Source organism: Acinonyx jubatus, chromosome B3 (genome assembly GCF_027475565.1).
Source record: "Acinonyx jubatus isolate Ajub_Pintada_27869175 chromosome B3, VMU_Ajub_asm_v1.0, whole genome shotgun sequence".
Classification (NCBI taxonomy): Eukaryota; Metazoa; Chordata; class Mammalia; order Carnivora; family Felidae; genus Acinonyx; species Acinonyx jubatus.
This window is the reverse complement of record NC_069386.1, coordinates 69,858,837-69,879,219: the sequence shown is the minus strand read 5'-3', so window position 1 is coordinate 69,879,219 and position 20,383 is coordinate 69,858,837. Positions and strand designations below refer to the sequence as shown.

The window sequence follows — 20,383 nt, the reverse complement described above, 5'->3', positions numbered from 1 at the left end:
CACTCATATTGGTAAACAAATGAGAAAGAGTGATAAGATCCAGTGCTGGGGAGGCTATGGGAAAATGAGCATGTTCATGCAAGTTTTTTAGTGAGATGTACTTCTCATTGCATAAAATTCACCTTTTTAAAGTGTAGGTAGTTTTTAGTATATTCACAAAGTTGTACAACCATCTCCGTCAGCTGATTGTAGAATATCTTCATCACTCCCTCCAAAACTGGGTATCCATTACCAGTCATTCCCCATTTTCCCCGCTGCCTAGTCCTTTATAACTACTAATTTACTTTCTGTCTGTATGGATTTGCCTACTCTGGACATTTTTATGTAAATGACATCATACAATGTGTTACCTTTGCGTCTGGAATGTTTTATTTTACATAATGTTTCAAAGTTCATTCACGTTGTAGTAAGTATCATACTTAGCCCCATTTTATGATGGAATAATATTCCATTCTATGTATATACCACATTTCGTCCATTCATGAGATGATGGACTTTTAGGTTGTTTTATTGTTCGGCTATTATTAATAATGCTGCCCTGAGAACTTGTATACACATTTTGTGCACACATATGTTTTTCTCTTGGGTTTATACCTATGCATGAAAATTGTTGGATCATGTAACTCTATATTTATTTGAGAAATTGCTGAATTGTTTTCTAAAGGAGCTATACCATTTCATACTTCAGCCAACAATATGTGCGTGTTCTAGTTTTTCCACATCCTTGTCAATACTTGTATTGTCTGTCTTTTTGAAGCTAGCTGTGCTACATGGGTATGAAATGGTATCTCATTGTGGTTTTGATTTACCTTTCCCTAATGACTAATGATGTTGAGCATCTTTTTATGTGCTCACTGGCCATTTGCATATCTAATTTGGAGAAATTTCTGTTCATATCTTTGTGCATTTAAAAAGTTGAGTTATTTGGTTTAAATATAATTTATTGTCAAGTTAGCTAACATACAGTGTATACAGTGTGCTCTTGGCTTCGGGAGTATATTGCCATGATTCATCAATTACATACAACGCCCAGTGCTCATCCCAACAACTGCCCTCCTCAATGCCCAGCACCCATTTTCCCCTCCCCCTGAACCCCCCATTAACCCTCAGTTTGTTCTCTATATTTGAGTCTCTTATGGTTTGCGTCTTTCTCTGTTTGAAACTATTTTTTTTTCACCCCTTCCTTTCCCCTATGGTCTTCTGTTAAGTTTCTCAAATTCCACATATGAGTGAAAACATCTGATATCTGTCTTTCTCTGAATGACTTATTTCACTTACCATAATACCCTCCAGTTCCATCCATGTCATTGAAAAGACCAACATTTCATTCTTTCTCATTGTCAGGTAGTATTCCATTGTGTGTGTGTGTGTGTGTGTGTGTGTGTGTGTGTGTGTGTATATGTATGTATATATATATATATATATATATATATATATATATACATACACATATACACACACACACATCTTCTTTATCCATTCACCAGTTGATGGACATTTGGGCTCTTTCCATAACTTGGCTATTGTTGATAGTGTGTTAGCACTGCTATAAACATTGGGGGTACATGTGTCCCTATGAATCAGCACTGCTGTATCCTTTGGATAAATTCCTAGTAGTGCTATTGTTGGGTCATAGGGTAATACTATTTTTAATTTTTTTGAGGAACCTCCACACTGTTTTCCAGAGCGGCTGCACAAGTTTGCATTCCCAACAGTGCAAGAAGTTTCCCGTCTCTCCACATCCTCACCAACATCTGTTGTTTCCTGAGTTGTTCATTTTAGCCACTCTGACTGGTGTGAGGTGGTATCTCATTGCGGTTTTGGTTTGTATTTCCCTGATGATGAGCAATGTTGAGCATCTTTTCATGTGTCTGTTGGCCATCTGGATGTCTTCTTTGGAAAAGTGTCTATTTATGTCTTCTGCCCGTTTCTTCACTAGATTATTTGGTTTTTGGGTGTTGAGTTCTTTATAGATTTTGGATATTAACCCTTTATCTGATATGTCATTTGCAAATATCTTCTTCCATTCCATCAGTTGCCTTTTACTTTTGTTGATTGTTTCCTTTGCAGTGAAGAAGCTTTTCATCTTGATAAGATCCCAAAAGTTCATTTTTGCTTTTATTTCCCTTACCTTCAGAGACGTGTTGAGCAAGAAATTGCTGCAGCTGAGGTCAAAGAGGTTGTTGCCTGTTTTCTCCTCTAGGATTTTGATTGTTTCTGTCTCACACTTAGGTCTTTCATCCATTTAGAGTTTATTTTTGTGTAGGGTATAAGAGAGTGGTCTAGTTTCATTCTTCTGCATATTGCTGTCCAGTTTTCCCACCACCATTTGCTGAAGAGACTGCCTTTTTTCCATTGTATATGCTTTCCCGATTTGTCAAAGATTAGTTGGTCATACATTTGTGGGTCGAATTCTGGGTTCTCTATTCTATTCCATTGGTCTTTGTGTCTGTTTTTGTGCCAGTACCATACCATCTTGATGATTACAGCTTTGTAGTACAGGCTAAAGTTCGGGATTGTGATGCCTCCAGCTTTGGTTTTCTTTTTCAACATTACTTTGGCTATCCAGGGTCTTTTGTAGTTCCATACAAATCTTAACAGTTATTTGTTCTATTTCTGAGAAGAATGCTGGTACAATTTTGATTTTGATTGCATTGAATGTGTAGATTGCTTTGGGTAGTAACAACATTTTAGCAATATTTGTTCTTCCAATCCATGAGCATAGAATGCTTTTCCATTTCTTTGTGTCTCCTTAAGTTGTTTCATAAGTTCTGGTTTTTTCCTCAATATATGAAATTTATTGTCAAATTGGTTTCCATACAACACCCAGTGCTCATCCCAAAAGGTGCCCTCCTCAATACCCATCCCCCACCCTCCCCTCCCTCCCACCCCCCATCAACCCTCAGTTTGTTCTCAGTTTTTAAGAGTCTCTTATGCTTTGTTTCATAAGTTTTCTATAGTTTTCAGCATACAGATCTTTTACTTCTTTGGTTAGGTATTTTATGGTTCTTGGTGCAATTCTAAATGGGACCGATTCCTTGATTTCTCTTTCTGTGGCTTCATTATTAATGTACAGAAATGCAACCTATTTCCGTACAATGATTTTATATCCTGCGACTTTGCTGAATTCATGTATCAGTTCTAGCAGTTTTTTGGTGGAATCTTTCAGGTTTTCCATATAAAGTATCATGTCATCTGTGAAAAGTGAAAGTTTGACATCTTCTTTGCCAATTTGGATGCGTTTTATTTCATTTTGTTGTCTGATTGCTGAGGCAAGGACTTCCAACACTATGTTAAACAACTGTGGTGAGAGTAGACATCCCAGTCTCAGGGAAAGCTCTCAGTTTTTCCCCATTGAGGATGATATTAGCTGTGGGCCTTTCATATATGGCTTTTGTGATGTTAAGGTATGTTCCTTCTATCCCGACTTTCTTGAGGGTTTTTATTAAGAAAGGATGCTGCATTTTTTCAAATGTTTTTTCTGCATCTATTGATAGGATCATATGGTTCTTATCCTTTCTTCTATTGATGTGTTGAATCATACTGGTTGATTTGCAAATATTGAAGCAGCCCTGCAGCCCAGGAGTAAATCCCACTTGGTCATGGTGAATATTTTTTTTTATGTACTGTTAAATTCGATTTGCTAGTATCATGTTGAGAATTTTTGCATCAATGTTCATCTGGGATATTGGCCAGTAATTCTTGTTTTTAGTGGGATCTCTGTCTGGTTTGGGAATCAAGGTAATGCTGGCTTCATAGAATGAGTCTGGAAGCTTTCCTTCTGTTTCTATTTTTTGGAACAGCTTGATAAGGATAGGTATTAACTCTACTTTAAACGTCTGGTAGAATTCCCTGGGAAGCCATCTGGCTCAGAACTCTTATTTGTTGGGGAATTTTTGATAATTGATTAAATCTCTCGGTCTGTTCAAATTTTCTATTTCTACCCATTTGAGTTTTGGTAGTGTGTGATGTCTAGGAATTTGTCCATTTCTTCCAGATTGTCCAGTTTGTTGGCATATAATTTTTCATTATATTCTCTAATAATCGTTTGTATTTCTGTGGTGTTGGTTGTGATCTCTCCTCTTCCATTTGTGATTTTATCTATTTGGGTTCTCTCTTTTCTTTTTAAGAAGTCTGGTTAGGGGCTTATAAAATTTATTTATTCTTTAAAAAAAACTCAGCTCTTAGATTCATTGATCTGTTCTGTTTTTTTTTCTCTATATTGTTTATTTTTGCTCTAATCTTTATTATTTCTCATCTTCTGCTGGCCTTGGGGTTTCTTTGCTGTTTTGCTTCTGGTTCCTTTAGGTGTGCTGTTAGATTTTATATTGGGATTTTCCTTGTTTCTCGATATAGCCCTGGATTGTAATGTATTTTCCTCTTAGGACTGCCTTTACTGCATCATAAAATGTTTGGATGTCATATTTTCATTTTCATTTGTTTCATATATTTTTAAATTTCTTCTTTAATTTCCTGGTTGACCTATTCATTGCTTAGTAGGATGTTCTTTAACCTCCATGGATTTGGAGGCTTCCCAAATTGTTTTCTTGTGGTTAATTTCAAGTTTCATAACATTGTGATCCTGAAAATATGCATGGTATGATCTCATTCCTTTTATATTTATTGAGGGCTATTTTGTGACTCTGTATGTGACCTATTTTTGGAGAATGTTCCATATGCACTTGAAAAGAATGTGTATTATGTTACTGTTGGAGGAAAGTTCTGAATATATCTGTCAAGTCCATATGGTCCAGTGTATCATTTAAAGTCATTGTTTCTTTATTGATTTTATGCCTAGATGGTTGTTGTAAGTGGAGTATTAAAGTCACCTGCAATTACCATATTATTATCCTTAAGATTGCTTATATTTGTGATTAATTGATTTATATATTTGGATTCCCTCAAATTGGGGGCATAAACATTTACAACTGTTAGCTCTTCTTGATGGATGGACCCCTTAATTATGACACAATGCCCTCCTCATATCTTGTTACAGTCTTTAGTTTAAAATCTAGTTTGTCTTGGGGCGCCTAGGTGTCTCAGTCAGTTAAGTGTCCGGCTTTGGCTCAGGTCATGATCTCACAGTTTGTGAGTTCGAGCCCTGTGTCGGGCTCTGTGCTGACAGCTCAGAGCCTGGAGCCTGCTTCAGATTCTGTGTCTCCCTCTCTCTCTCTGCCTCTCCCCCGCTTATGCTCTGTCTCTCTCTCTCTCAAAAATAAATAAACATTAAAAAAAAATCTAGTTTGTCTTATATAAATATGGTTACTCAGCTTTCTTTTGACTTCCAATAGCATGATCAATGGTTCTCCATCTCCCAACTTTCAATCTGCAGGTGTCTTTAGGTCTAAATCTGCAGGTCTAAAAGGAATCTCCTAGAGGCAGCATATGATGGATCTTATTTATTTATTTACTTATTTATTTATTTAAATCCATTCTGATACACTATGTCCTTTGATTGGGGCATTTAGCCCATTTGCATTCAGAGTGTTTATTGAATGATATGGATTTAGTGTCATTGTGTTATCTGTAGGTTTCATGATTGTGGTGATGTCTCTAGTCCTTTGTAGCATTTCACTCACTGAGTCCCCATTAGGATCTTCTGCAGGGCTGGTTTAGTGGTCATGAACTCCTTCAGTTTTTGTTTGTCTGGGAAAGCCTTTATCTCTCTTATATTATGAATGACAGCCTTGCTGGATAAAGGATTTTTAGCTGCATATTTTTCCTATTCAGCACATTGAATATTTCCTGCCACTTGCTCTGGCCTGCCACATTTCAGTGGACCGGGCTTCTACTATCCTCATGTGTCTACACCTGGATTAAGGACCATTGTCCCTAACTGCTTTCAGAATTCTCTCTCTATCTTTGTATTTTGCCAGTTTCACTGTGATATGCCATGGTGATGACCTGTTCTTGTTGATTCTGAAGGGAGTTTTCTGTGCCTCTTGGACTTGGATGTATGCTTCCTTCCTCAGATTACGGAAGTTCTCAGCTATAATTTCCTCAAATAAACCTGCCCCTTTCTCTCTTTCTTCTTCTTCTGGACCTCCTATGATATGTATATTATTACATTTCATTGAATCGCTTAAGTCTCTAATTTTCCCCCTATGGTCTAGTATTTTACTATCTCTCTTTTTTTCCCAGCTTCATTATTTTCCATAATTTTATCTTTATTTCATTTACTTTCCCCTTTGCTTCCTCCATCGTTGCTGCCATTGCATATAGCTTATTTTGCATCTCATTTACAGCACTTCTTAATTTGCTTTGACTATTTCTTAGGTCCTTGATCTCTGTGGCAATAGATTCTATGCTGCCTTCTAGGCTTTTTTCAAGCCCAGTTATTAGTCTTGTGACTATTATACTAAATTCTTGTTCAAATATATTGTTTATATCTGTTTTCAGAAATTCTCTGGCTGTCATTTCTTCCTGAAATTTCTTTTGAGAACAATTCTTCTGTGTAATCATTTTGGCTAGTTGTCTGTCTTTTACATGATTTAGTAGCTTGTTATGTGTTGTGCACCTGAGAGTACTACTGTATTAAAAAGGGGTCATACACTCTCCAGGGCCTTGCCTTTAAGGAAGTATTTTTAGAGTGTGTTGCATGCTCTCTGCTGTTGTGACTCTGGTTGCCTTATCTCCCTACTCATAGTGGCAGTTTTGACCTTCCACCAGGTGTGCGTTGATTTGTTCACTGAAGTAACTCTGCAAAAAAATTGATAAAGGGAGGGGGTGGAAGCAACCTTATCCTATGCAAAGAGAAATGACAGGGGCAGGGAAAAAATTACCAGGCAGAGATTCAGAGAAACTATACAGCTTAATCCAGACACAGAGAGAGGAAAATAAAGAAGGCCATACAGAAGAGGTGTAAAAAGAATAGATTAAAAATACCTGCTTAAACAAACCAACAACCAGAATAGAGAAGGGAAAGAAGATAAGAAAAGAAAAAGAAACCCACAACAACTACATATATATGTGTATATATATATACATGTATATATATATATAAATACATATATATGTGTGTGTGTGTATACACACACACACACACACACACACACACACACACACACATATATATATATATGTATTGACCAAGAATCAAATCAGAAAATGAAAATCCCCTGGACCATTGTCTGATGATGCCTTGGAGCTGGTGGCTGTTCTGGTCTGGAGGAGGGGCCTTCTGGTTCAGTCAATGTCAATCTCTCTCCAGTAGACAGGCAGTTGCCAGGCACAGAGGGGCAGAGTTTGGTGTAAGAAGGTCCCATCTCCACTGGGGGTCTGCTGTCCTGTTTCCTGAAGCCCCACCATGTTGGTGACCTGGAGAAAAATGGCATACCCCAGGCTCTCCTCCCTAGACCAGGTGTTACAAACCACACTGTTCAGGCAGTCCTCATACTGCCCCGTGGGCACAAGCAGGCTGGTTTGTCCCACTCCACAGTCTCATGAGCTCCCAGGTGCTTGCTGAGATTCTTAAAGGATTCCATTCCTCCCACCCCAGTTCTGGAGTAGTGCCACTCCACCCAACTGACAAAGGGCCTCTGGCTGGCACCTCAAGGGTCTTTTGTCTTTGGAGTGGCTATCTACCTTCTTCTCACTCAAGGGGAGGGGACTGCTCTCTCCGACTGGGCCTCTGAGTTGACTACTGAGCCAGGGGCTGGCTCCCCCTGCCCCCTAGGGTGGCTGTGGTCCAGGAAAAGTGGAGCCAACCCTGGATCATCACTCCTAAGGCTGTTTGCACGTTAGAGACTGGCTCTCCATTTTTTTCCATACCCCAGTCCATGGTCTGGATAAGTTTTTCTCTTGTCCAAATACAATCCCGCACTTCCACAGCCTTTCTTTCTCTTACTTTTGTCTCTCCACCGAAGAGGTTCCCCTTTAGTCTGTGCCTATGCTGCCTGTTTTAGCTCTTTCAATTTTCAAGCATGCACCTCTGTCCTGCCAAGCTGTCTCCATGGGCCCCTGGAGATGTTTCTGCCACTCTGTAGCCTGGATTCTTGGAATTCCAAGTCTTCTGGCCTCAATACTGCTGTGTTTGAGGGATGAGGGAATTTCAGCCCCCCCCCCCGCCACTTCTCTATCATGTTGACTCCTCCCCCATTTGTGTTTTTATTGTTGAGTTGTAAGAGTTCTTGATATATTCTGGATAATAGACTCTTACCAGATACATGATCTACAAATATTTTTTCCCCATTTTGTGAATTTTTACTTTGATAGCATCGTTAAAAGCACAAAAATCTTAAAATTTTGATGAAGTCTAATTTATTTTTTTCTTTTATTGCTTGTATTTTTGGTATTATGTCTTAAAAATCACATAATCCAAGATCACAAAGATTTAAATGTATGTTTTCTTCCAGGAGTTTCATAGGTTTAGCCCTTACATTTAGGTCTTTGATTCATTTTGAATTAATTTTTTGCATGTGGGTTCAACTTCATTCTTTGCATGTGGATATCTAGTTGTCCCAGCACCATTTGTTGAAGAGCCATGCACTATTTGCAGATATCTTATTTAGAAGCATTTCTCAAAATTAAAAATAAACATTTCCTGTATTCCAGGAATCCTATCTCTAATTTCTGGAATACTGATGTGAATATATAAAGACATATATTCAAGGACATAAGTCACAGCATTGTTTTAATTATAAAATATTGGATGCAATAAAGTGTCTTAAGTGAGTAATTGATAAGCAAATTGTGATATGTTTGGTGGAACACACTGTGTCTTAAATAGAATGAGGTAAAATTATATGCACTGGCTTTAAAATATACTATTATATTTTAGAAGCACCTGGATGGCTCAGTCAGTTAAGGGTCCAACTCGTGATGTCGGCTCAGGTCACGATCTCATGGTTTGTGAATTCAAGCCCTGTGTTGGGTCTGCACTGACAGTCCGGAGCCTGGTTGGGACTCTCTCTCCCTCTTTCACTGCCCCTCCCCCCTTTCAAAATAAATCAATAAACTAAAAAAAATTTTAAAAAGATACTATTACATCTTATTGAGTTAAAAATATTTATTGAGTGATACTGTTTACCAGGCACAATGCAAAGTGCTTAAAAAGTATTGAATTAGTTTTTAAATAAAGTATTGACTCATAATACCCCTTTGAGATAGCTGTTATTACTATCGTATTTTACAAGTGAAGTAGCTGAAGTTGTGGCATTCAAGCAACTTGCCCAAAGTCATAGCTAGCAGACAAGGCAGTATATAAATGTCTGAATCTAGAGTTTGCACTTTAATGCATTAGTTACAAATTAATATGTATATGTATTATTTGGAAACAAAGGTTTTCATGAGCATAGTGACAGTCTGATGGAATAACCAGCAAATTATCCATGGTCAGATTGGAAAGATAGGAAGGAAAGGGGAACAAACATGTACTGAGAATCTATTATGTGTCTTTTGTTATGCTATGGTCCTTACATAAATTGTCTCATTTAATCCTTATGACCTTGTTTTCAAGATATAAGTTACATACCTATTTTACAAAATAAGACCCTAAGAATCTAAGTGTCCAGTTGCATAGCAGAAGGGAAAGTGAGGCTTTCCAGGTTTAAAGAGTAACCTAAGCAACAGTGTGGAGAGGGTAGAGAATGGAGTGGTTGAGTAGCCCGACTAGAGCTGAGGGTTCATTTGGGAAGAGAAGGAAAACAAAGTAGGATTAGTGGAGCCATACTATGAAGTGTGTTGAAGCCCAGACAGAGAACTGAGGAATGTTGACTTTGAAGAGGAGAGTGACAGATTGGTGAGGATGAGAATGCAGGCGGGAAATACATCATCTTTATACACTTCTTCACTGATTGACTTTGTTACAACTGCATATTATTTTCATAAGTAAAATTATTGAGATAAAAGTACTCAACGAGCATTTTGAGTTCTAACTAGGTATCAAAGTGTTGTTGATTCATGGTCATGCAAAGACCATCAAGAACATACTGTAGTCGAAGAAAAATAAGTTTATTAGCTTTTTGCAGCAAGGGAGGAAATATGCCTTGAGGAACATGGGGAATCCAATAGGAAGATGCTAGAAGGGATTTATTATATCATTTGGGTTTGTGTTAATTGACTTTGGGGAGAATGTAAAGAAATAGAGGTTTTCTCTGGATGCTGTCAGAAAGTGGAAGAAAATTCTATGATTAGGTATCTTTGTTTTTAAATTAAATTTTTAAAAGTTTAAATCTTTATTTTTGAGAGAGAGAGAGGGAGGGAGAGAGAGTATGAGTGTGGGAGGGTCAGAGAGAGAGAGGAAGACACAGAATCTGAAGCAGGCTCCAGGCTCTGAACTATCAGCACGGAACCCAATGTGGTGCTCAAACTCATGGACTGCAAGATCATGACATGAGCTGAAGTCAGACGCTTGACTGACTGAGCCAACCAGGTGCCCCTGTGATTAGGTATGTTAATTTTTATCTAGAAGGCAATTGGGCTGAAGCTTTACTGGGTAAAGAGGTGGCAGTCACTCATATTAGCCTAAAGAGGGGGATGTTTGGTCATTTTTTATAGTTGGGACTGTGTTCTTGATTTTGTCCGTGCTCAGACATAATTATGGAGTGGTCTTGTTTTGTCTTCATCTATCATGTTCACATAGTGACCTGGTTTGAGGTGGCATTCTGTGGAGTTGTTTATTTTCAACAGGTTTATACAGGCCAGTTCCCTGGTTCCAGGGGCTGCTTTCCTCTCTGTCACTGTGTGGTTGGGATCCACAAAGGAAAAAGGTAATTCCTGTCCTCAAGGAGCTTTCTTAGGAGTACACGTAAGTAAATAAATTATGCCACAGCATGGTACATGTAATAATAGAACTGTTAAAAGCAACTTCAACAAATTATATTTTAGCTTGTATCTAAGTTTTATTTCAAACATACCACAAAGGAACTATATCTCTAAGAAAATTTGTTGGAAGACTTCCTATTGGTCAAGAGAGTTTTGCCCCTCTCTTTTAATATAGAGAAACTGTGTTTAGATAAGCTTGTTGGACTAGGAATAAAAAATGAGTGTCTGTTGAAAATTATAGAAAGGTCTTGGGGAGCCTGGGTGGCTCATTCAGTTGGGCGTCCAACTTCAACTCAGGTCATGATCTCATGGTTCCTGAGTTAGAGTCCCATGTCAGACTCTGTGCAGACAGCTCAGAGTCTGGAGCCTACTTCGGATTCTGTGTCTTCCTCTCTCTTTGCTCCTCCCCTGACCATGCTGTCTCTCTCTCTCAAAAATAAATAAACATTAAAAAAATTATAGAAAGGTCTCATGGCTAGTTAAAAGCCACTGTACCTTTAATGTACATTAAACATGTGCAGTCTTTTTGTATATCAATTATACCTAAAAAAACTGAAAAAAATCACTGCACCTTTAATAATTTGGTAAAGGTCATTAGACTTGTCCTAAAACTGAAGGTGTATCTTTCAGGGAAGTCTAACTTCTCTCAGAAATTAATCCCATTTTATCACTCCAATTATGATAGGCTTTAGAAAAATTTCACTGCATATTGAATTACAGTGAATTTAGGTTTTAGTAGTCAGCATAGCTTTGTAAGCTGAGCACACTTCCAGTAGAAAAAGAAAGGCTTTTAATTACTGAGGGTAAGAACTAAAAGATTATTAAAAAAAAAACTTTCACATCTCCAACTTATTCTTTACTGGAATTTGGAAGTATGGACATTTTTGGCTTAAGAATTTTGACTAATTCTCATTCTAAACAGGATGTTTCTCAGGGCAACTTTCATGTCCTTATTACGAAGACTATAAATCAGAGGATTAAAGAGAGGAGTCATTATTGAATATGCCACTGTCAGGATCTTCTGCATCAAAGTTGGGATGCCATATGTAGGACTCACATACATTACCATGACTGTCCCATAAAAAAGAGACACCACAACTAAATGAGAACCACAGGTGGCAAAAGCCTTTCTCCGGCCAGCTGCAGAAGGGACCTGAAAAACAGCTCTGAGCAACAAGGTATAGGATCGAAGAATGTACATAATAGTAAAAAAGAGAACAAGGGAGCTCTGAGTATAGAAAACAAATTCAGTAATGGGGGCTGGAGCACAAGACAGAGACATCAGTGGATCCATATCACACAGGAAATGATCAATGATATTGGATCCACAGAAGGGGAGTTGGGAGATGAAGAAAATGGGGATTGGGTAGCCAAGGAATCCAGTAAGCCAGCAGAGAGACACCAGAATTCTACAGAGTTTCCCAGTCATGATGGTGGGGTAGTGCAGTGGGTGGCAGATGGCCAGGTACCGATCATAAGCCATTACTGCCAGGAAGAGACATTCAGTTGTGCCCAGGGAAAAGAAGAAGTAGAACTGGAAGAAGCAGGCAGAAAATGAAATGGTCTTGGTTTTGGAGAGAATGTTGGCTAACATGTTAGGAACTGTGGATGAAGCATACCAGATCTCAAGGAAGGCAAAATTTCCCAGCAGAAAGTACATTGGGGTATGCAGTCGTGGGTCCCATCTTATTGCGCAGATAATGGTTCCATTCCCCAGCAGCGTCAAGACATAAGCCACCAAAAAGAGTGAGAAGAGGAAAATCTGTATCTCCCAGCAACCAGGGAACCCCAGGAGAATAAACTCAGTCACAAGGTGAATGTGTGTTGCTGACCTGTTCATGGGTCTTAAACCTATGAAGAAGAAAAACATGAGGGTAACACAAGTTTCTTTGCTTCCTACATATCTCAAGAACTTAACTGAGAAGGGAACTTAAGCTCTACAGGAAAATATGAGATATTTTGAGACTAGATGGGAATAAATCTCACCTTATTTTGAATTGATTGTGGTTCTAAATCTTAGTTTTCTTTTGCTAGAAAGCAGTGCAGCAAGAATTTTCCACATTAGTGGTACAATGTGAAAATTTTCTTTCTTTTTTGATTTCTTTGATCCCTAAGAAGACCTTTTATGATTTTGGTTTGTTTTTCTAAAGCTGATTATGAATCTTCAATGAACAAACTCATCCATTTTCTCTTACTCAGCTTACCTTGTTAAAAAAAGATTTTGAGGACAGCTGGTGTGATATTGGGTTAAACCTTGGCAAAAGAACAAAATTAGTTGACTTACTCATGGAGATAAAACTTACTCCAGGACATTGGATTTTCAGGATAGTCTAATCAAGTGAATTAATTGTCACAGACATCACCTTAGTCAAGATTCAATTGAAGATTGAATATGCCACTGTCAGGGTCTTCTGCATCAAAGTTGGGATGCCATATGTAGGACTCACATACATTATCATGACTGTCCCATAAAAAAGAGACACCACAACTAAATGAGAACCACAGGTGGCAAAGGCCTTTCTCCGGCTGTTCTTAAATTTTCCTTTAAAGATTTTCTTTTAAATGTTTTTTTAAATTTATTTTTGAATATATATAGAGAGAGTGCAAGCAGGGCAGGGGCAAAGAGAGAGGGGGACAGAGGATCCAAAGTGGGCTGTGCGCTGATAGCAGTGAGCCGCATGTGGGGCTCAAACCCACAAACCATGAGATCATGACCTGAACTGAAGTCAGATGCTCAACTGTCTGAGCCACCCAGGTGCCCATAAAGATTTTCTTTTAAAGTATCACAACAGTTCAGTGAAACACCTAAAAAAAAATACAAAAGACCAACCATATCAAATATCTTTGCTCTAAAGAATAAGTAAGAATATTGTGAATTATTTCTATTTGCAAGTGTTTATTTTCATGTTTTTACACATACTATACAGAATGAACTGTCCTAGTTTTCATATTCACATCCTACCTAGTTAAAATAAAGAAAATTATGTTTTCAGTGCAAAGTTTTAGTTCATTTAATAAATAATTTTGGATGATAAAAACAAAGGGATCTTAGATTGAATGGCATTTTTATCTGCAATTTTATCTGGTATAGTTAATTATGTTTTCTGAAAGGGAGAAGGCAATTTCAAATATTTGGATAGGCATGTACTTTTCAATAGTATTTAAGAATTGAACAAAAAGGTACCAAGTTTTGTGTTTAAACAACAGAGTAATCTTGCAATTAATTAATATTAGAAAGCACTAAGAATCTTAAAAATGGTAGTTTCAATATTGAGTTTTCTTGTTAAACTTGTCAAACCACTTGCCTTGTCTAGTGGAGGTCACTAGATATAACTGTCAGGAATGGAAGATAAAGAAATTTGAAAAGAAAATAAGAACAGAGAAGATCTGGACTTTAGTATCACTAGTCCTCTGTTGGTGGTCTTTAAGGAAGCACAAAAAGGAGGCTTGTGCACCCAAGTTCTAAAGTTGGACAGTTTTCTAATCAATGTTGAACTTGAAATACATTTGTTAACCACCTTCACTGGATAAGGTGCTCAATGGACAATTCCCAGACTGTTATTTATGAAGCATAAATAAATCAATTTCCTGGTACAGGTCAGGAACTAAGTCCAGATTGACAGATTCAAACTAGGAATCAGAATCCTGAGATCTGTGCTTCCTATATTCTTTCTGAAACAATGGGCCATGCCATGCCTTCTTAATGTGAATAACATTTCAGGACACTCTCCATTATAATCAACAACTTCACACTTAATTTCATTTTTTTCTGCAACTGTACCCTGTAAAATTTATTAGCAGAAACACTATTTTTCCTGTAGCCTTTGGTGAAGGTGTTGGTCAGTATAATAGGATAATCAAAGGGTTGGGAATGTAATTGAAAAGCCAGGGTAATCAATTTTTATTTTAACCACTGATGAAATAAACTGCATAAAGTTCTGTATCACTCTACCCTCTAAAGCCTCCAAAAGTACTTGCTGGGAATAGGTAGGGCATTAGAATGGTGTATTTACCATTTTATACCATTAAAAAAATGCCATTTTCACGTTTTTGGCATTTATAAATCATTATATGAGCTACAATCCTAGCTTTTCCATACCTCCTTTCTAACACAAGAAACTAACCAACCAATCAACTCAGCATTCTTGGATGGCCACCTCAAGAATAATAGTTTGATTAAATAGCCTCCTTCCAAATGTCCCTCGCTTGATACACTGTCTTCTCAGTTTGTGTTAGAGAAGAATATAACACCTAATTACTCTTGGAAAGTGAGATTATTTTCAGAAGATGGTCCTTAATAATAAAAAAATAGTAGTGGGGAAAAATGGTCCAGATAATCTACTTTAACGTTTTGTTTTACAGATAAGCTTCACAGAGGGTGCATGAGTTTTTACCCAAGGAATGTAAATGTCACGTATTCATATATGGAATGTTCACACTGTACTACTACTGAGAAAAAATGACTAATCAGATTTACAGAGTAAAAGGCAGCCTGTAGTATATCACAGCAGTGGTTGTAATATGGACAATTAGTCCCTTTTTCTTACATACAGTGATGGATTTCCTGGCTCAGCTTGGAAAAAGGGATGGACACAGAGGAGTTGAACATATAGGCATCTTCTCTTCACTGGCTTTGATGAGGAAAACTCCAGGTGAGGGCATTATATATGGTTCGCTGGACTTCCCTAATTTCTGGAGGCTCTAGAAGCGTATTCTCTACGCGTTTACTGAGATCTTGTAACATGTAAAGCTGTGTTTAATCTCAGGGATTAATCCCTCTCAGGGATTACTCTAAAACTCGAAGACGTCCTCATGTTTCCCCTGGAGTGCATCCTCTTTCCAGTCTTTAAGGCTCATCCAGGTTTTGGTAGATTAGCTCCTAGTAGATTAGCTCTGTTGTGAAACAGAATCCAGGGGGAAATACTGAGTAAATTTCAGGATGCTTTCTATTGAAGAGATTGCATTCCACTAAAGAATCACCCTCAGGGGAGATAAGTGCAATAAATAAATGGAAAATTTGTCCATGATTTGAATTCTGAAACTGAGACATGTTTGTGAATAACTTTAAAGTTAAATTCACTATATTTTTCTGTAATGTAATGACCTGGCAGTCGGTACCAGATAGGAACTGCCTTGTGTGACTGAAATTCAAGATGGCAGAAGTCATGTAATTGACTAATCTAATCAAATTGTCAGTTTTCATTTTGATTTCATTTTCTAGTGGGCAATTTGAAATCAGTGCAAACACGAGAAGAAATTTTTTTATCGTTAGTCTTTTGTTTTTCTTCTGAAAAAATAAAGGTTTCTTCTGAGGGCTCTTTTTTTAAAATTAATTTTTATTTTTTTTAAGATTTACATCCAAATTAGTTAGCATATAGTGAAACAATAATTTCAGGAGTAGATTTCTTAATGCCCCTTACCCATTTAGCCCATCCCCCCCTCCCACTACCCCTCCAACAACTCTCAGCTTGTTTTCCATATTTATGAGTCTCTTCTGTTTTGTCCCCCTCCCTGTTTTTATATTATTTTTGTTTTCCTTCCCTTATGTTCATCTGTTTTGTCTCTTCAAGTCCTCAAATGAGTGAAGTCATATGATTTTTGTCTTTCTCTGACTGACTAATTTCACTTAGCATAATACCCTCCAGTTGCATCCACATAGTTGCAAACGGCAAGATTTCATTCTTTTTGATTGCCAAGTAATACTCCATTGTGTGTATGTATACATATATGGTGTATATATATATCATATATATAATCATATATATAATATATATAATATATATAATCATATATATAATCATATATATGTATGATATATATATACATGCCACATCTTCTTTATCCATTCATCCATCGATGGACATTTGGGCTCTTTGCATACTTTGGCTATTGTTGATAGTGCTGCTATGTACATGGGAATGCATGTGTCCCTTCGAAACAGCACACCTGTATCCCTTGGATAAATACCTAGTAGTGCAATTGCTGGGTCATAGTGTAGTTCTATTTTTAGTTTTTTGAGGAACCTCCATACTGTTTTCCAGAGTGGCTGCACCAGCTTGCATTGCTACAACGATGCAAAAGAGATCCTCTTTCTCCACATCCTTGCCAACATCTGTTGTTGCCTGAGTTGTTAATGTTAGCTATCCTGACAGGTGTAAGGTGGTATCACTGAGGGCTCTTTTTAACCACTTCTTTAAAATATGATTCCTAGGAAAAGGTGACAGTGATGACAATGAGAAAATCTTGGGGTAGCTTTTAAGTGAACTTGATGTTCAGTGATACTCTACACCATTTCCCCACTGAGTATTCTTGGTTCCTTTGTTAAATATTAGCTGACCGTATTTGTAAGGGTTTATTTCTTGGCTCTTATTCTGTTCTGTATGCTTCTGTGTCTATTTTTGTACCAATACCCTTACTGTTTTGATTATTACAACAGCTTTGCAGTATAGCTTGAAATCAGGAAGTGTGATGCCTCCAGCTTTGTTCTTCCTTGGGATTGCTTTGCATATTCAGGATCTTTTGTGGTTCCATTCAAATTTTAGGGTTTTTTTTCCTCTTTCTGTTAAAAAATGCCATTGGAATTTTGATAAGGATTGCATTGTCTTTTTTCAGTTTCTTTCATCAAAGTCTTATAGTGTTCAGTGTACAGATCTTTCACTTATTTGGTTAAATTCATTCTTAAGTATTTTATTGTTTTCGATGCTATTGTAAGTGGGATTGTTTTCTTTATTTCTTTTTCAGATATTTCATAGTGCATATAAACACAACTGATTTCCATATGTTGATTTTTTATCCTGCAATTTTATTCAATTTTTTGATAGTTCTAATAATTTTTTGGTGGAGTCTGTAGGATTTCCTATATATGTGATCATGTAATCTGCAGAAACAATTTTTTTCAATATATGAAATTTATTGTCAAATTGGTTTCCATACAACACCCAGTGCTCATCCCAAAAGGTGCCCTCCTCAATACCCATCCCCCACCCTCCCCTCCCTCCCACCCCCCATCAACCCTCAGTTTATTCTCAGTTTTTAACAGTCTCTTATGCTTACTGCAGAAACAATTTACCTTCTTTTCTGGTTTGGATATCTTTTATTTCTTTTTCTTGACTGATTGCTCTGACTAGGACTTCCAGGACTACCACTGAATAGGAATGGTAAGTGTAGACACCTTTGTTTGTTTCTAATCTTAGCAGAAAAGCTTTTGACCTTTGACCATTAAGTATGATGCTTGCTATGGGCTTGTCATATATGGCTTTTACGATGTTGAGGTATATTTCTTCTGTACCCACATTTTTAAGAGTTTTTTTAAGAAAAGGTATTGTATTTTTTCAAATGCTTTTTCTACATCTATTGAGATGATCATAAGATTTTTATCCCTCATTATGTTAATGTGGTGTATCACGTATATTGATTTGCTTATGTCAAACCATCCTTGTGTCCCAAGGATAAGTCCCACTTGATCATGGTTTTATGATCCTTTTAGTGTATTGCTGAATTTTGTTTCCTAATATTTTGTTGAAAATTCTTTGCATGTATATTAATTGGGGATATTGGCAGTAGTTTTCTTGTAGTGTCTTTTTTTGGCTTTGGTATCAAGGTAATGGTGGCCTTGTATCATCCTTAGTAACAATACTTTGGCAGCCATACATGAGACAAAGTGGGAGCTTTGAGATCTGTACAAGAGATTGTGAAACCCCAGTGCAGCCCATGATCAAAGAGGACCATTTTGAGTAGGCAGATCCATGCCCAGGTGGCAGACTCACTAACCTGGCTCCTAAGTATAGATTCAGAAACAGCCCCATCTCTCTGTGGACTTGGCTAAACTATATTTGGCCTTAGTTTCACCACCAACACCATCCATCCACCAATGGACATGGTAGGGGTCACACTTGCCTGTGCCTGCCAACCTCAGTCTGGCTATGGCCCCTGAACTGCCCTGTGACCCAGCTCTAGCCTTAGTAATGCCAAGGGACTGGGTTGTAGACACATGTTCATGTCCCTGAAGCAGGCCCTATGAACTTGGTCCAACTGTAGATCCTTAAATGGCTGTTTAACTCAGCCATAGACCAGGGACACTCCTGCTGCCAAGCATCAAAAAGTAAAAATACCTAGAGATAAATTTAATTAAGGAGGTGAAAGATCTATACACGGAAAACTTTAGGACATTGATGAAAGAAGTTGAAGAAAGACACAAACAGATGGAAAGATATCCTGTTCATGGATTAGAAGAATTAATATTATTAAAATTCCCATCCTACCAAAAGTCGTCTATAGACTCAATGCAATTAAGTAGGAAAAGTGAGAAATGTATTAAGTTACTTGAGGTGGTAATCATTTCACAATGTATACATATATTAAATCATCATGTTGTATATCTTAAAAAACTTGCTGTGCAACTTAAAATATAAAAATTTTATTTGTCAATCATACTTCAATAAAGCAGGAAAAAATGAAGGAGAAATATATATACTTTCTTATAAAAACAAAACTGAGAAAATTTACTGCCAAGTAGACTTGCACTATGAATATTGTTTAATTTTTCAGTCAGAAGGAATGTGATACCAGATGGACACGTGCATCCACCAAAGAAATGAAAAGCATTGGGAATGGAATAAAAGAAACATTTATGGTAGCAACATTTTGTGTTTATGGCATAAGTAAAAGTAAAATTTATAACATAAAAATACCCCAAAGGATGAGAGTGAGGAATTGGGGATATACTGGTGTAAGTCTCTTTCACAACATGTGAAGTAGTATGATATTATTTGAATTTAGACTCCGACTAAATATTTTAAACCCTAGAAAAACAATTTTAAATATTTTAAACAGATAAAAATAATAGGGAAGTGATGGAGTTAAAGTAGATTCATAAAAAATAACACAAAGAAGGCAGGAAAGAAAAAGGGAAAGAACTGAACAGATAGAATAAAGAGAATGTAATTAGCAAAATGGTCATTTTAATCCAATCACATTGGAAATTAGATTAAATATAAATGATCAAAAGAAACTAAGAGACTGAGAGTATAAACTAGAAAAAAAGGGACGATGCAACAAAATACTGTCTATAAAAGGTCCTCTTTAAATAAAAATAATTAAAAGTAAAATACTGGAAAAACATGCACGATTCAAACATTGAACAAAAAAAAGTTGGAATAGCCACTTTAATATTAGACAAAGTAGACTTCAGAATGAAGAACATTACCAGAAAGAAGGACACTATATGACTCAAAAGGGGTCATTTCTCCAGGAAAAAAAGGTAGGAGATACTTAACAACACAGCTTCAGGATACATAAGCAAAATCTGATCGAAGTGAAGTTAACTCACGCAGTGAATTTTACTTATTGGTGTCTTATTAGCATAACAGAGCTGACCTGGGAGAGAAAGCCTGCTCCCAAAGAAAGGGAATAACCCTTTTCAAGCCACTCACTGAGTCAACAGGAATGAGGATGAGAGATCTGATGTCATAACTCTGAAACTGATAGATAAGAGAGTCCAAATCTCAAAAAAATGAATAAAATTGAATATAAAGGAACATAAAGATAACCAAAAAACTTGTATTACAGCTAAACAGGTGTTGCTGTAGTGATTGCATCATCATAAGAGTAATTTGTCTAT

General features: G+C 37.0%; 1 protein-coding gene across 1 annotated transcript; it reads right to left on the bottom strand.

Moving 5' to 3' along the window:
• Positions 1-11,653: 11,653 nt before the first annotated feature.
• On the bottom strand, positions 11,654-12,634 carry LOC106967518 (olfactory receptor 11H4). Its single transcript, XM_015063733.2, has one exon. It carries the CDS (start codon positions 12,632-12,634, stop codon positions 11,654-11,656), a length of 981 nt encoding a protein of 326 aa, XP_014919219.2.
• Positions 12,635-20,383: the final 7,749 nt, after the last annotated feature.

Bases quoted from the DNA above. Each gene is read 5' to 3' on its own strand.
- LOC106967518 (XM_015063733.2), bottom strand. From the start codon at position 12,634: ATGTTTTTCTTCTTCATAGGTTTAAGACCCATGAACAGGTCAGCAACA.